The 17687-nt window shown below is 38.4% G+C and overlaps 1 protein-coding gene across 2 annotated transcripts in view; it reads right to left on the reverse strand.

The window, feature by feature from the left end:
* Window positions 1-2791: 2791 nt before the first annotated feature.
* TMEM135 (transmembrane protein 135) overlaps window positions 2792-17687 on the reverse strand; it is a 175177-nt gene continuing 160281 nt past the window's right edge. For both annotated transcript variants that reach the window (XM_075050127.1, XM_075050126.1), the window contains 6 exons: window positions 14467-14634; window positions 11014-11077; window positions 10243-10319; window positions 8481-8579; window positions 6809-6876; window positions 2792-5169 (listed from right to left, as the gene is read on the reverse strand). In XM_075050127.1, the coding sequence (XP_074906228.1) occupies window positions 5037-5169; window positions 6809-6876; window positions 8481-8579; window positions 10243-10319; window positions 11014-11077; window positions 14467-14634 (609 nt within the window). In that variant the 3' untranslated portion in view covers window positions 2792-5036. The remainder of the gene's footprint in view (window positions 5170-6808; window positions 6877-8480; window positions 8580-10242; window positions 10320-11013; window positions 11078-14466; window positions 14635-17687) is intronic.

Genomic DNA, 17687 nt, shown 5'->3' on the forward strand with positions numbered 1-17687 from the left:
GCAAAACAACATTTCTGGGTTGTTCTGAACTTTTTTTATGTTTGTATCAAAACGGTGCAAGCAGCAGCGTTTTAATGTGGGACTCTCTCACACCAGGTCGGCTCACCTCAGCCCAATGGGCCCCTTCTTGCAAGCTTTTACTGCCTGCAATGGGAAAGCAGGTCTTCGCTCTTTAAAATAATAGGAAAACACAGAAAAAAGCCTCACTTTTGTCCCTGACCCTGTGTGATCAGGTCTTCTGTAACCTTCAAGCCGTCCTGGGAACAGTCCCGTCAGCTCCTGCTCAGACAGCCACGGCAGCGTTTTTTGTCTCCGTTGTGGCAGCTGAGGGGGAAAAAAACCCTGATTGGATTCCACCGGCATGAGAAGATTAATCGTCTGCCTGGATTTCCAACCAGCCTCTTCCACCCTGGGTAAAGCCTTGGCATTAATATTTAAAATTCTTCTGACCTCTCTCTGTTTTAATTAGCAAGTGGGAAACTCCCTGGCCTGCGCCAAGGAAAAAAAAAGTCCTTAAGATCAAAGTGGGCTCTAATTCACGTTTCTGCCTGCCACGTTCAAAGGAGCCGGTTGGTGAAGCGAGTGTCGTATTTGGTGGAGATGGAAGGACATAATCCATCGGCTGCAAAAGGTGGGTGCTGTGTCCTGAGTGAAGCGATCCCATTTTAATGTGGCCAAAGGCAAGAGGGAGCATTGGGTCATTTTGCCAGTACATCCACAACGGCAATATTAAGCTCCTTATGGGGGAAAAAATATCCTTGCCTCAAATATTACTGTAAATGTACCTACAGGATAAATAAAACTTTCAGGATCTTCTACTAAATAAGAAAACCCATGAAACTGTGTAGCTCAAGGGAAAGCGTCGAACTCTTCCACTGTATCCTCAAAGGAGTGGGAGAAAACATGTTTGTTTTGTAAAAGGAGGCAACTTGTGAAAGTGAGACCCACCCCCAAACGGAGTCACCTGCAAGTACCCCAGTGCGAGATTCATCGGGATGCAGAACAAGGGCTGAAGCCAGGAAAATGCCAGTCTCCTTGGTGAAGGGCGCACTGCTTAGAAACACAAATCTGGAAATGGAAACTTCCAGACCAGGATTTAGGCACAAAGCTATGGCCACCAAAATGACTTCGCTGGTCCCAACCGTGCTTTGCTACGTACCACCCTCCGCCTGGTCCTATGTTTCTGCCGCATCACAGCAAGGATTCATAACCCTGATGCTGATGTAGAGAGCCTGGGCCCTGCCTCCACTCCATGTTGAAAATAGTTGTGGAAAAAAAATCCTAAACAAAGTAAAAGCTCAGTTTAAGCATCACTGATTTTCTTGTTCTCTGTCCTTTTGTGCCTTGTCAGTGCACACCCACCCCAGGACCACTTGTCCAGAAATATTTTCCTCTGGCAGAGTTGGAAATTGAAGCATTTTCACACAAGCTGTCCTGAATTTTTAACTCACCAGGGATAGGGCTGAGCTCAGAGCACAGCAGACCTCTCTGCATGGGATGTCACCAAGCATGTGCAACAAACCCCTTCCCACATCCTCAAATGCAAAAAGCACAGTGCCCTGGGCAAAAGGAAAGGAAACTCTCAAAGGAGAGGGGGAACAACCCAACAAGTTTTCTGAAAATTGTATTTTATTCTTACTGACAGTTCTCAGAAATGTCCCATCTAAGATGGCTGGGGTAAAAGGGTCCCAGGTCTGCTATGGGAGGTGTGGGAAGCTGCTAGGAGAACAGGTTGTCCATATTATGGAAGGCATCTTGGTTCTCATTGTGGTTGAGAAACAATGAGGAACATGGAGTTTCTTGACCACACAACAGAAACTCGTATTTTGTCAGAGGAGCCTTGCCTGGAGAGATGTCACCTGCAGAAGGCAGAGCTTCTGAGATGGTCCTGGAGACACAGGTGGGAGACAACACAAGGAAGCTCAAGCTTTCACCTTCAGCAGTGAAATCACTCCATCTACACTGAAGCAGTTCTGATGTTTTACTCATTTTCCTCATGAACTGAGACAGCATTAGCTATAAAAACTAAAAAATGTGCCATTGTAGGCACTATTTGCTTTTATTACTAGCCCTCTAAAAAATCAAAATTTCTGTATGCCTTCATGCGCTCCCTGGTGGAAGTAGCTACCACACTCGAACCCAGCAAATCTGCACTAATCTCAGCCTTGTACTACATTTCAAATGATTCTGTAAAAGAAATAATCCTCTTCTTTAGTGGATGTCAGTGGCAGAGGTCAGCACCTTCATCATCACCTCCAACAAGGACTGGGAATAAGCAATGAAGGTCTGCAACAGGAGCAATCTCATGCAGCCTGAAAATCAGCTGAAAGACGGCGGGCAAAGGATATTAAAAAGTATCCATCACAAAAGATAAAAGAACGACCGCAACCTTCACTTTGGGATTTTGCACATATATCTCAGCCACGGCCAGAACGCCTTGGATTGGGAGGGGAAAACTCTAGATCACGACTGCTGAATTCTGCAGCTCCTTGAGCAGCTCTGCCGACCATTTCGCTGCCTTCATAACGGGCTACGTGGCTTTCTCTGTTTAAAACAGAAAAATTAAATAACATCAACCCATATTGCATAATCACCCGTGGAAGTGCAGAGCTGAAGTTGTGAGTTCAACTGCTCTGGCACCACCTCTTCATTTACACTGCGTTAGGACTTCACTTTGTAATAAATATGCACAATTTAAATGCTCAGTCACATTCCTGGTGTCCCTTCAACACCAAGTATTACTTCACTTATGACTCCGGATGGCTTATTAGCAACAACATCAACAAAAAGCCACTTTTTCAAGCAGCAACTGTTTATTATTGGGAAAAACATTAGGACTTTATTTTTTTTCTCTTACATATACTTGATTTGAATAAAAATAATTTAAAAATTTTTAATTTCTTTTTATATTACATGAAAATAACTCAAAACAAGGACTGTGAATTTTGGAAGCAAGAAAACATAGGCAAAATTGTCGTTTAGCTGCTGAGATGTAGTACTTGGATTTGTTTTAACTCAAATAGAGAAACAATCACAATTGTCATTCCAGTGAAGAAAATTAATCCATCTATAAAATATCTTGAAGTTTGAGAATGGTATATAGTTACACTAGAAAGTATTCATAATATAGCGTGTGAGCTCTAAGATATTACTTAAAATATATAACTTCTCAGACTTTACAAGGTCAAATATTTTAGACCATATTCCAGTGGAAAAACACTACAAACCTATTACAATCCTTTTAAAGTTCTTGTTGATTTAACTTTTATTTCCTTTTGAGGAATTTTAGTATAATACTTCAAGCAATAAAATATTGCATACAAACTAGCTTGCAGAACTTTATTCACACTAACTTGGACAACCACTGTTTTAAAGGATGAAGCACCTTTAGTAACAGTGATAAAGCATCCCTGTTACAGTAGCTGATGAAGAAGCAGATTTTGTGCACAGATTGGTACAATTTTCATGACATTTCTGTAAATCTGATAAGAATTACTGCATATTCAGTAATAAGAAATTAAACTAATGGGAATTAAAATATGCTTAAGGCTGGGGTAGGATTACAGTGTTACAAGACAAGGATTCTATTAATTAATCCAATTCATGTCATCTGACAAAGACTTTGACAAAACACTGATTTCTTCTTTTTTCTTTTTAAAATACATGCAACCTACTGCAGTTTCCATTTCCTGGCTTACCTCGTCTCTTTTCAGTTGAATGTGAATATAGTTCATCTTTTCATTAAGTTCTAGGGTAACAAACACCATTCAGCAACATCTGAATGGATTCTAATAAAAAACTAAAAGCCCCCAAAAGCAAAAAAAGCAATTAGCATGTCAAGGTCTCGCTTTAGAAAACAAACCATTATCTGCGGAAGTACGCAGGGTAAAAATGAGACGGAATTTGCGTAGGTAGTTATTTGCATTGAGTACCATATTAAACTTAATGTAACTGTCCCAGCCGTGGCTGGCTGATGGACTGACGGAAAACCACTCTTCACTGAGTACAAGGAAAAAATACTATTAATACGATCGTCAAAACTGTTCTCTTGTAACGGTCTAACCTCAGGGGTCAGTTCTCTTTTAAAGGACGCTGGAAATGCTGGCTGGCGTCGCAGCTTGACAAACAACCCGCTGCCATCTAAAGCGACAATGTCAAGCCCTTTAAAAATAAACATTTAATTTCAGTGTATTTTGGGGGATTTTTTTGTTTTGTTTTGTTCTTGGCTTTTTTATTTTTGTAACTGTCTGCTGTTTCCAGCACCATCTCAGAGGCTGGAACGTTTCATTCCTTCCTCTGCCGGTTTTGTCATTTTCCACTTGGCAGATACTGACCACCACACCCCGCTGCTCCTCGCCGCGCAGCACTCGCTGGTACTGCCTTATTTTCCTTGTCTGTTATCCGTATCATCAGTGGGATTTACAGCCCTGGAATGTGACTTCTGAATTAATACGCATTTTCTTTTCCGAAGGAATGCCTTATTTTGCAACCATGGCTGGGTAAAAATACTGTAATTTTAAATAATGAGCGGGCGGTGGCTCTTTTGAGATAAATCAGCGGCACAATTTAGAAAGCCAAGGAGGCATTTTCACCCGACTGCAATAGTTTTAAGATCAGGTAACAGTTCGGACCTAAACTATGCCATTTGTCTTCCTTTGTAAATTAAGAATTACTTTTAGTTTTACCAAGAAATATTCTACTGGTATGACCTACAGAATTTTTGAAATGATTACGCATATTTATGTTATACCTCTCTTCTCTAAATATATTACTCATTTGTTTAATTCTTTCAGGAACCTACCATACTGTCAGCCAACTACAGTAATCCAGAAATATTTTCTGTGTATGGAAGGGGCTTAATCACAAAGCTACACCTTCTTGCAAAGCTTCAGTATTTTTGATTGGTAAAAAGCATTTCTCATTGAAATAATACTGAAGTGGAGCCCAAGCCCTCCTCCATATATACAACTGTTAAGTTAATTAACTCTTCAGGACAAAACGCTGATCACATTCAATGACAAGATATACTATCGTTTTCAAGACAGCTCCAGCGGTAGCTCTGGTGGCACAACCGTGTATCTTGGGTCAAGCTTAGGTGTGAAATCCTTGAAGTTCTTAGATGCTTCAGTACCAAATACATCTAAAACTTTCCTGTTCATGAGAGCAAACCTGAAAAAGAAGAGACATTAGAGAGTGAACAGATTATTCATTTACTTTTGGAAAAAAATAATATTAAAAATTATATTTTTAAAAGTATTAATTTAATTTATTTATGAAATTATTAAAGTTATTTCACTTCATAAAAGACTATCTAAATCTTTGAAATACAGGCTTCAGCCTGCACTGTTTAGAGACTACAAGTTTTTCATCCTGGGCAATAAAGATTTAATAAAAAAAAATAAATTGATAAATCTGATTAACAGTGCTTTGTGTAAATATACTTTATATAACACAACCTGTGGAAAAGGGGAAAGGAGAGAGTCCCCTTCTACTTTTAACTTCACAAAAAAAGTAAACCCAAAATTTACTACTCTAATATACTACTCTTCTTTCTCACCCCAGCCTCACAAACTCTGGCCATGCCTGCCCAAGTGTGGATAACAATTTTATGGGTGTTACAATCTATTTCCATCTCTTTAGCCTTCAGAAGTGTTGAGTGAAAGACCTATGAAACATCAAAAGAATCTGCCTCTATGGAGAGAGTGTCAAAATTACTATTACAGAGATTTACTTCAGATAAAAAAAAATGAGCAGAACAGAATTTCTTCTCCCTCCTCTCTTTCAACTAAAGCAATCTTAGGATTAGCATGAGAGGGAAAAATGCAGCCAAAATTGGACATCTGCACTGACATCATCCCCGTATCGTGTTTGTATGGCCTCCGAGGTTGCCTGCAGATGGCCTCCGGGCGTCCCAAGGAAAGCTTCCCACTACGTCCAGCGACGTGTTCAGTCACCTCGTGTCCAGCTAAGAGTGTACTGTGCCATGGGGAGCGTGGGTTCAACATGCTCCAGGGACCAACCTCTGATTTCACTTCTGTTTTTATAGCCTGGAGAGCCCGTCACGACAAGCCTCACCTTTTGTAATCCCATTCATGCAGTGACCTACGTCAAGATTTGGATGCCTTGTTTCTGTCACATACTACATCAGTATAACAGTGTACAATTCACTGAATTGTATTTTTATAAATCAGTTACGGCCAAGTCTATTTTAAATGGTAAGCATTTTAGATCCCCGCAGCAAATAAGAGAAAAAATATCCAGTAAGATATTACAGTGTAAATTTATGGTTATAATCAGTGAAAATTTTTCATTAGTTTTCCAAGAAAAAGAATTCCTTTCCTAACCGAAATAGATGTCCTGCAAAAAACTGTTGAATCTTCAAAGTATTCTTAGGAAATACTCTGACATTCCTAATAATGCTTTTAACCATGTTGTTGGTCACTGTACATACAGATTTCTTCAACTCCTGTAGTTGTTTACCGGATTCTTCGTATTCCACTGAAATCTCAAAGCATTCCACCCTCCAAGTGAACTAAAGATAAAAAAGCCTTCAAGTAAACCACCCATCTGCTCAACAGCCTTAACTAGATTTAAGTCTTTACTCCTGTCATTAGACTAAACCTAGGAGTGTCGCTTCAGCAGCAAAGGACTTCAAGTGGACTGGAAACCATTTGAAAAGCAAAGTAAATACTCAGGAAATTAGCCCATACGTACTCTATGGCTCTGCTGTTGAAAGCAAATGACATAGAAAGTTGAATGCGATCAACGACGTGTTTAGACAAGCCATAACATAGCCCTGATTACATACCTGCCCTTTGTTAGTCGTAAAAGAAATTTCCAGTATGAAGGTCTCAGGTTCTGAACTTCCATGACAGCCTGCAAGGAGAGTAATCTGTCAGAGCCAGCTGACAGCGTCAGGCAAAAGCTTCACCTGCTACATTATGTTGTATGTAATCAAAATCAGTGAAAGGATAGTTATGGAAATATATATTATTTTTTAATTTTTTTTTTTTAAATCTTCTCTTGACTCATGGACCAAAAGCAGCTGTGATCACCTGCCAAGGTCCAGTATTGTCAGTAGACAAGCCACTCACAGCTGAATTTGATGCTCTATATAACCACCACCAGCCCAGACTGATATTCCCAGAAGACTATCTTTCAAAAGTGGTGGCAATTAACTTCGATCTCATTGCAGAGAAAGCAACCATAATCCTTATTATTCCTACATACATGATTTTGCACTCATGGATGCCAAATTTACCTGCTATTCTATCCCTTGCTCACTCTGCATTTTGTGATCTACTATTTCTTGTAGTCAGTCATCTTTATATTTCATGTTACATATCTTAAATGACGTTATATAACCAAAATCCTTGTCTTCTCTCTATTCCATTACTTTACCAGGTCACTTATGAATATAGAGAGTAACGAACATCTTAGCATAGATCCCTTTGCTAATTTCTCCCTCCTTCCTCCCTCCTAAACCCAGTAATTTCTTTCCAGTCTTAGGCTCCTTTTCCAACTAGTTATTGAGTAATGAAAAAACCCTTTCCTCCTTTTCTCATATTAACTTTACTTCTGTCAGCCTCATACAATGGTCCTTGCCAATAGTATTTTGGGGATTTCAGTGCTGTAGCCCTTCAAGCACATCCCAGGCACTAAAATATCAGTTCGCTTTGATACTAGAATGAAAGATATTCCCACATATATGGGAGCAATGAGGAGGAGGAGTGGAACTGTCCTGTTAAGCACGAGACAGCAAAAGACTGCTTTAGGGTCATTTTATATTCTCTTTATTGAGGGGTACAAAAAAATACATATAGTTATGGAGGCCCGGAAAACATTCAGTGGGATGTTTCAGCAGCAGGTCTAGAAATGGAGAGATGTAGTGGAATAGTAGAGTAATTTGGGTACCACTGAAAAGGAGCTTTTCTAGCTGACGCAGTCAATAAAAGGACTGAGGGTGAGGGCATGTAATTGACTTGGAAAGTGCAAAAGATGACCACTACAGCTTGTTTCAAAAATAAAACTTCAGATTTTCCTAATTTTTGCAGATGCTTTCACATAAGCAGCTTTAGTTCAACTTAGCTGAAAGTGAAAACTTCTAGTTGATTAAAGAAGCATAAACTATTACAATATATTGTTTGTATATGATGAGAAACAGTCTGTTCATGTTTATGAAAGCCCATACATTTATGTTCATCTTCTCGGGCTACGCATTTTGAGATCCTTTCCAAAGAATTCAATGCTTTGTATAATGTATTCCGCTATAAGCAGATGAGAAATTTGAGTCCTAGAAATGATCTTCCCACTGTGGCACTCAAAAGCAGGACGCAGGAGCCCTGATTCACAGCATCTTGCTGGAATCACTACATCACACTGTCTTTTCTGTATCACTGTAACCCTGTACTCTGCATTTCATTCAACATTTGACTTAAACTAGAACAACTTTGTATTCTGTTAGAAGACAACATACTTACTGCCTGAAAGCATATCGATGTAGAAATGGCATAGATGACGCTGTCTGCATGAGGAAAGTAGGGAACCTTCCCTGCTTCAATGCCCTTGAAGTATATAGTCTATAAAAATAAACAAGAAATCCTGAACAAAAGGAGATACTAGTAAAAGTACCTTTTAACTTTTTAATTTTACCTTTTCAAAGTAACATGTCAACATTACTAACTTATGCTCACATATTGTTGTATATGTCCACAAACATGACATTGAGATAGCTTATAGAAGTTATCCAAGATCAACAGAATAAGAGGCTATTAATGTATAGAACAGGATCTAGCAACAGGTTGGGTGTTAAAAGGGTAGTATAGATCTTAAAGATAAAAAGGGAAAGTTAAATGTTAATAAACATTCTAATTGCTGTGTTAAATTCTTCATTTTAAAAAAAGCAAAAGAACAATGCAATAACTATTCCAACAAAGTGAATATTCGCTGTTCTTAAACAGCTTGAAATCACATACTTTTCTTTCTGAGAAAACATGTAAAGTTTATTTTCCTGAGCACAGCTTGACCTTCCAAAGCAGCACACGCCTCTTTGGTCAGTTACCCTTGGCTCACATAAGATGATAAAAGTAGTAAAAAAAAAAAAAAAAAAAAAAAAAGAAAGAAAGAAAGAAAGAACACACAGCACTTTTCTTACTTCACTGCAGCCACAATATCTCAAAGTCCAGAGAAAACCATCAGCAATACAAGATAATATTGGTTTTTTACAACTGGTGTTCTAAAAGTCAATATGGATAACTCGGATTTGCTTTTATATAACCAATATGTGAACTACCTTCAGAGCTTGATCTAGGATTACAAGAAGCAAGAATAAACAGAGTGTATCTTCCCTTTTTATGTTTAATTTTATGCTTTAAAAAAAAGTTCCTTCTTTTTATATTCTTTGAAATGAATTCTGCTCTGGTAATGGAGGTGGATAAATATCACTAGGGAACGAGGCCCTTGAGGTCTGCAGCAGAAAGCTTTGTGATTTGGGGATGATGCATAATAAGAGAATGCTCTCAATTTATTTCAGTGGTGCTGTGGGGGAAATAACCATGACTAAGTCCTGATTTTATGGAAAAATCACAGTAAAAAAATCAAAAGTTGGTAGAGCAAAGTACATACAACATACCCAAAACCTACAAACTTTTTTTTTTCCTGGGCTCCTAATTTTAACAGGTTCATAGAAATAATTCATGCCTGAAAAATAGTAATTAGAACAAAGTTCGTTGCAAGGCTGGGAATTCAATCAGTTGAATACTGACAAACAACTCCAGCTATAGACTAAAACCTAAGCTATTTTCAGTTATCTTAGATTGCTGAATGCCAAAATTAGGGAACAAAGGCAGGAAGTTAAGCTGTAGCTTTTGGCAATAAATCTGCAATTAAGGACTAGGTCTGATTTACGTTTCTGGCAGAATAGACATTCTTGGAACTTTCAGATTTAAAAAATCTGCAAAAGCTACAAAGCAAAGGGCTATCAGATTAAAAAAATCCATGGAGAATATACATGGAGACCAGTGGATCAAGGACTTTAAAAATGAGTCACAGAAAAGAAAATAAGAAAGAAATGAGACCACAGAATGGCACTGCCTCTTGGCACATACGTACTGAAACACACCACCACCACACAACTTTGTATTATACTGGAATTGTCTGACAAAGCCTGTGAAGTTCATTTTCTTTTTCTGCACTGAAAAAATAGATGAAATGAAGCACTCTGTTACGAGGGTAATATCTTACCTCTACTAATTTGGACACCAGATACATAGAGATAGTAGTACTTTTGTAAAACATCATAGAAATTCCTGCTAGACACCCTGTAACAATCAGAAAACAAAAGTACTGTTAAGATTGTGATTTATCGTTGCTCTTGCAGTATGTCAGCTCAACAGACGCCGCATAACATTATGCTTTCTGTTGCTACAACAAAGTTCGGTGACGTTCCTGTGCCGCCCATCAAAATATGGTTTATGCCATTAAAAAACCAGAGAGTTTTGAAACCCTGAAATAAACCTGTAGTTCAGTGCTCAGTAGCACAGCATCACATTTCCTCTCTCATCCCACAAGGAAGAGAGACCTCTCAGGTTCCAGTACGTGACAGATGCACAAAGAGCAGGGAAGGACGGATTTCATGGCAAAAGGGTCCTTCTTTGGATGGAGCGGAGCCCATCCTTTCACATGTGTATTCTGTCACGTATGGAAAAGGCAGTATTTGAAGCTCACATCTCTAGAGTTGGAAACTAAAGGACAAGTTCACATCGGTGCGTACAGTAATATACTGTCTTTGAAGCTGACCATAAAACCCACGCCGTTTGGTTGAATTTGCTGTACAATCTTAATTGCAACTCTTTATTTGAAGCTACTTGAAACACCACTGTCACTCTGACACGACCTTGATGTGCACAGTCCTATTTTCATCACAGATGTCCGAAAAGGGAATGGGAGGACAGACAAGAGAAACATTTGCAGAGTCCCAACAGAGGCAATACAAACTTCTTGTCATGGACTCACCAGCTACAAGCGCATGAAGCTCATCATCTAGGTTTCGTACCCAGCGCAGGAAGCAACTAGTACCCTGTAGGTGAACAGAGAGCAGGATTAGCCCTAGTTACTTCTCTTTCATAACACACAGATGGAGATATTCTTCTATAAGCTAGCAATATAGCACGCACAGACTGGAGATATTCTTCTCCAAGCTAGTAATATAGCACATAGTATGAATGAAGAGTGTAGTGTGATCCATATCATAATCCACAATACCTGAAACGTTTCAGTGTTTTAATTAAGCTTACCTCTACCATTTCTTTCAAAATCAGAGAGCAGATCAACCTAATTTGAATACTAATCTAATTCCAAAGCTAATCTTAAATTCACATCATCTTCATTTGCTGTAGTTGTCTAGACTCTTTCCCACAATAAAGTCTGTTTTCAACTACACACCAAACACCTTATGATTTTTCCATACATCCAATAAATTCTCGAACCAGGAAAACACATTAATCTAAAAAGTCAGAACTGCATATGATTAAAAGACACAGTGAAACACATAATAACCTGTTTGTTGACACAGGCAACAATACACAGCTGTTCAGGCCAGAATGGATGTAATTGTGGCTTAGGCTGCATTAAAATATATTTCATTTGGATGGCTGCAGGTTACCAAATGATCCAGATTGTTCCACATCTGCCACATCCTCTGTGTTGTTTTTTCAACTGTTTTGGAAATCCATACTTCGTCTTCAAATTTCATCCCCGGTAAATTTCTGCTTGCTTCCAAATGGTTTAAGATCTGCTTAGTAAGGCCCAATCCAGTGGTGAGAGAATGTTATAAAATTTAGTATGACAGCCCACTGATGTCTACTTTGAGATATGTGTCAGCCTCTTAATCCACCTAATGTGTGCTTTTCATGGAATTAAAGCATTATTTATGTTGGAAGGGACCTCTGGAGACCATCTGGTCTAGCCTGAAGCAGGCCTAATTAGAGCAGGTAGCTCAGGAACTTGTCCAGTTGAGTTCTGAGCATCTCCAAGGATGGAGACTACACAGCCTCACTGGGCAACCTGTTCCAATATTTGGCCACCTTCGCATGAAAACGCATTTCCTTATATTTCTTTGGAATCTCCTGTATTTCTGCTTGTAACCGTTGCCTTTCATCCTATCACTGCACATCTCTAAGAGGTGTAGGTAGCAATAAAATCCCTCCTGAGCCTTTTTTCTCCAGCTTAAAACCCAGTTCTCCCAGCTTCTCCTCGCACATCCTATGACCCAGTCCTCAATCATCTTGGTGGCCCTCAGGTGAACCCACTCTTGAAAAAGACATTAAAATTAAAGGAAGAAATTAAGTCATATCTGTGTCCAAAAATGGACACAGTACCACAGATGTGATCTCACTAGCTAGTTTAAAGTGCACATTTTTAATAAATAAATTCCTTGAAAAGCAATTGATACACTGCAACTGTGACAGTCAACTTTCCTACTCAAACTTGTAAACTAATTTAAAAAAGAAACCAGGTGACATGGCCAACTTATTTTCTGCAAAACCATGTTTGCTGACATTAATTAACAGTAAGGGGAACACAAAATATTAATAGTACAGCTACTACCATCCTACAATGGCATTTTGGACTGCTTTTAGGGACAAGACAGACTTTTTTTAAAAGCAGTCCACAATGCAATTCCTTTGGGTTCAAAATGCATCAAGGATTTCAATTTTTTTTGGCTGTGGTCCAATCTTTTGGAGTGACTAGACTCTCTGCTGCCCTACATGCTTATTTCAAACTGGAAGAAAAATATAATGCAACCCAAATCTGTGGAAGTAATAGAATACAAACAATAACAGAAAGTAGAATCATAGAATCATTTAGGTTGGAATAGACCTTTAAGACCATCAATTCCAACCATTAACCCAGCACTGCCAAGCCCACCACTAAACCATGTCCCTAAGCACCACATCTACATGTCTTTTCAATACCTCCAGGGGTGGTGGCTCAACCACTTCCCTGGGCAGCCTCTTCCAATGCTTGACAACCCTTTTGGGGAAGAAATTTTTCCCCAATATCCAATCTAAACCTCCCCTGGTGCAATTTGAGGCCATTTCCTCTTGTCCTATCGCTTGTTACTTGGGAGAAGAGACCAACCCCCGCCTGGCTACAGCCTCCTTTCAGGTAGTTGTAGAGAGCGATCAGGTCTCCCCTCAGCCTCCTTTTCTCCAGGCTGAACAACCCCAGTTCCCTCAGCCGCTCCTCATAAGACTTGTGCTCCAGACCCTTCACCAGCTTGGTTGCCCTTCTCTGGACACGCTCCAGCACCTCAGTGTCTTTCTTGTCATAAGGGACCCAAAACTGAACATAGTATTCCAGGTACAGTCTCACCAGTGCCAAGTACATACTTAATAAATTGTAACTAAAGGTCAGAGTATCTGAAAAGGAGTATCTACAGAACTAAATTACACTTTGCAACTGGAGCTTTTAAAAGGCATCAAAATAATTTCAGCTTTTGCACTCTAAATACTTTTTTTCTCTAAAGGCTCCTTCAAGTTTGAGTAAAAATGTAATTTTCAAATAAACTGAATGAACAACCCATTTGCACTTTGCCATAAAAAATTTTAAACTCTGTAATCCTACAACTTCTTGTCTCTCAATCTGACTGCAAGTCAAGTGAAATGCTGTTTTGCTTACAAATAACACTTGTTTTTTTAATTTTCAGTAAGAAATATTTACCCTGAGTAATACAGAATTGTCTTAACTTTGCAGAGCAAGTAAAGTGGCAGTTGAAAAATGACATGTGTGATTAAGAATATAAAAGTGCAAAAGCCACTTCAGCACTGCACTATGCAATATATTCTCCTTTAGGGCATGTGCTTCATCACATTCTCTTTTGGCATAAATAAACATAATTCGATTAATTCCAACAAAGCTGTATGAACACGTTATCAGTTTGCAATCTGTCATATATAATGGTGTAGAAGGGTAGATTTCCAAGTGGTAAGTGCAATGTCTCCTCAGCTGCACATGATATAAGTTCTGCAATCTCCTGCTATTTAGTGTCAAGTAAGAATTCCAGATATTTGAGCCAAAAAAAAAAAATGTGCAAATGGCTTCTCTCTGGCAACACTGTTGTTACTGCAGTCACTACTTGTGTCTGCACTAAAATGTTTCTGTGTAACTGCAAGTCCCTTTGAAATCTGAATTCACTTTCTCTGAAGTACTCCCTATCTCCTGATCCTGATACCATGCTAGAAAATCCACCTGGTTTATTCAGAAATTATAGAAAAAAGACACAGAATGGAAGACTAGTTTTCTATTTATAATTCGATTACTGCGATACTATAGAATTTGTTGGTGACAGGCTGTAGCAAACAGTATCAGCAGTACTAAGTGGCTGGACTTTTTAGCTCTTTGTGATATTCTGAAAAGTGAAATAAAAACCAGGGCATTTGTAATTTCTGTATGTTATAAGCTTACTTTGTATATACTGACAAAAGATCCCAGAAAAGCTCCAAGCTGGAAATTTTCCTTGTTGTAGAAGAGGGAAAGTAGCCGGGATGGTTCTGTAAACAGATGCCGGAAGGTGGATGGAATGCGAAGGCAACATTGGATCAGGTAACCGATGCTAAACATCCTAATGAAGCCCTAGAGAAAAGAAAGAAACATTTTGTGGTAAGGAACCACAAATTCAGAAAAAGGAATAGCAAAAACATCTACAGAAGTACTTATTTTTGACATCAAGCAGTTCAAACCCCAGTCTGCAGATACTATGTAAAATGCATACCCATCTTCAAATTCAAGACCAGTTGTTTTTTTTTTTTCCCCCTGATTCCCCTGTAAAATAGCAAAGGCAATAAAATCATAGACAATTGACTCTCCTTCAATTCCTATGAATATCTGAAAGGCCTCAAGGGACAAACTATTTCTCTTCCGCTCCAAAATTCTGTCCTTTGAAATAATCCTGATGACTTCATTTCCAGGTTACTGACCAGCTTTTAACCACAAATGGGTATATAGAGGAAAGCAATGTGGTGGAAAAAAAGAGCACTTCTAGACTCAAATGTCTGGAGAAAGCTCTAAAGGAGGAAAAAGTCCACAAAAAATAAATTTCAGAAAGTGTGAGAATTAGAAATTGACCCCAGTGGCTTGGCACGTGCTCACGTACTTTCCTTCAACCAAACTGGAGGCTGAGCGATGCCTGCAGCAAGAGAAAGGGTGAAGCTGGAAGGAAGATTCTGTGCAGAGCTACTGAGAAAGGATAACGTGGGTTCCAACAAATTTTTCTTACTACTCCACCTTGGATAGAGATCTGCTTTTCTATACCATGTCACAAAACCACACTGACTTTTTCTTTCCAAATTCTTCTCCCCAGTTTCTTATAACTTCTTCCAAAGCTTCCTATCATTATTCTTACCCTATGGCTGAACTTCTCTAATCATTCAGAATAAAATCCATCCATTTTTTGGTTTGAAGATGCCTTATCCGAAAACTATCTGTGCACTTACTATTGGCAAATAAGGCAGGCACCCAATGCTGTAGTTCATTTTTCAGAAGATACTGAGGGACACTGAGACAATTCCAGTTACAGGGACAACTGGCAGAGGGTGTGACTGAGCAACCTTTCAAACTCAGAAACTCAAAACATTTTTGTGTCCTACAGAACTTTATAATGCATCATAAAGCTCATAAAATTTTATTGCGGTTAAACATCCAGTAATAAACTCTTCCTGAAGCAATTACTCTCCCTGCTACTCAAGAAGTGGTTTATGAGAATCAAGTGGAAGAAAATATATTGTGTCATCCGATGACCCAGTAGCTATGAATGAAAAATTTCCACTACTTCGTCTGCTGCTTTTAAAGGTATGTAAATTGTACATACCAAAGAGCTAACAACTCAGTGTTTTCTCATCGTGTAATGAAAACGCCTACTGAAAGGTATGAGAGGTAGGCAGAGATGTAAATGCACTGTGAATTTTGTGGAGTTAAGATGTCAAAATTAAGATGAGCATGTATTTGCACCTGAAATTAAGTACCCTAGTATGAACTACACAGCCCTCATCTTCCAAAAAAAATGAGATGATTACGATACCAGGTACCATTATATAAAAAGAAAATCCGAAAACCAGCAGTTATGAACAAAGCCCAAAATAAGGGAACAAACAACAGTATGCTATGTTTGACATTTTCACTCAGCTGTAGGAAAGGTTACTCTGATGGCGTGAGGAACACTGCATTTGGAAACACTTAAATTCCAACTGGAAACACTCAAATATATCTGTGATTTTAATTTTATGAGTAGCCTACTTAGAAGTGCTGAACTGAAGGACTGAGGCTTAGTTTGGTGTGCACCAAACAGCAGTAAGTAGTGCACAAAAATTTTCTATTTAGCTCATTATATCAACCAGATGAATCCATATCACACTTACAGATCTTTTTCAGAGTCACAGAAAGTATGACATCTTATAATCAATGCAGAATATTGTAACTTTTCTCTTCCATAAAAAGACCTCAAATGATAATGGAGGTTGAAAACAGTGGAGTATAAGCAGGACACTATAACAAGGATAAGTGATCGAAGAAAACTCTGCTAAGAGCCATTTCTCCACAGTGTTTTTGAGTTGGGACTCAAATCAGCCAGAAGTAGCAGCACACTGAAACTACACATCTGCAAAACTCATTGAATAAACCTTTTTTTTTTTTTCTGAGCAACAGATTTCTTAAAAAATTAATAATACCATCAAGATACTGGCTATAACTCAAATTCAGAAAAGCACGTGTGTGCACATAAACAGAATTCAGTAACATACCAAAACTCGGTCAACCTGTGGCAACAAATTAGGAATTACTTAAAAAGAAATATTTAAAATGAATTTGTTAAGATATCTAAAATTTGTTTTGGGTATACAGTTGCCCATGTTCTTTCAAGAGACAGAATGCAGAGATTACAATCATCAGAAAATAGTCTCATATTCTTCTTGGTCATCCTAGTCATTAGGTAAATTGTGAGGGTCATTTGGTGTCATCTGCAGCATCAGCAGAAAAAACGGACAACTGGACTACGACTGCTGGCTAATGGCTCCTCATTGTAACCAACTGGAATAACAAAAGAGGAAAAATATTGTTTGACTGCTTCTAGTAGCTCTTTCCAGACATTTACAAACCCAAAGTATTTTAAGTACTTCAAACTTGAAGGGAAGTCTGTTAAATCAGGTGGTATGTCATTACTAAATGTTACATAAAAGCTGTCACGGATTACGTCAACTAGCTAATGTACATTTAAATGTGAAGTAGGAGAAAAAGAGCATACAGTGACAATTAAAGCATAGATATGATAATAAGATGACAAGATGTTCAAGGGTAAGGGAAAATATAGCATGGAGGGGAAACTTTGGCAATAAGCAGCTCATCAGATCATTATCAGATTTGAAAGCTCCCTTACAGATACGGAATTACAAAATCATGCTCAAATCATGTCAGCTGACAGTTATTACTGATCTGACTCCAGGAACAGCCATAGACAGAACTGAAAATGCTTTAAGAATTTTTGATCTTTAAAAATCCAAATACATCAAAATAAAATTTTTCATTCATGTTTTAATTTAAAAAAGAGTCACAGAAAAGGCAAGAAATTCAAAGATCTGGCTGCCACTTCAGTGATATTTCCCTGATTATATTATTGTAGTCAAGAACAATTTATA

The sequence above is a fragment of the Buteo buteo genome, chromosome 18, assembly GCF_964188355.1.
Source record: "Buteo buteo chromosome 18, bButBut1.hap1.1, whole genome shotgun sequence".
Lineage (NCBI taxonomy): Eukaryota > Metazoa > Chordata > Aves > Accipitriformes > Accipitridae > Buteo > Buteo buteo.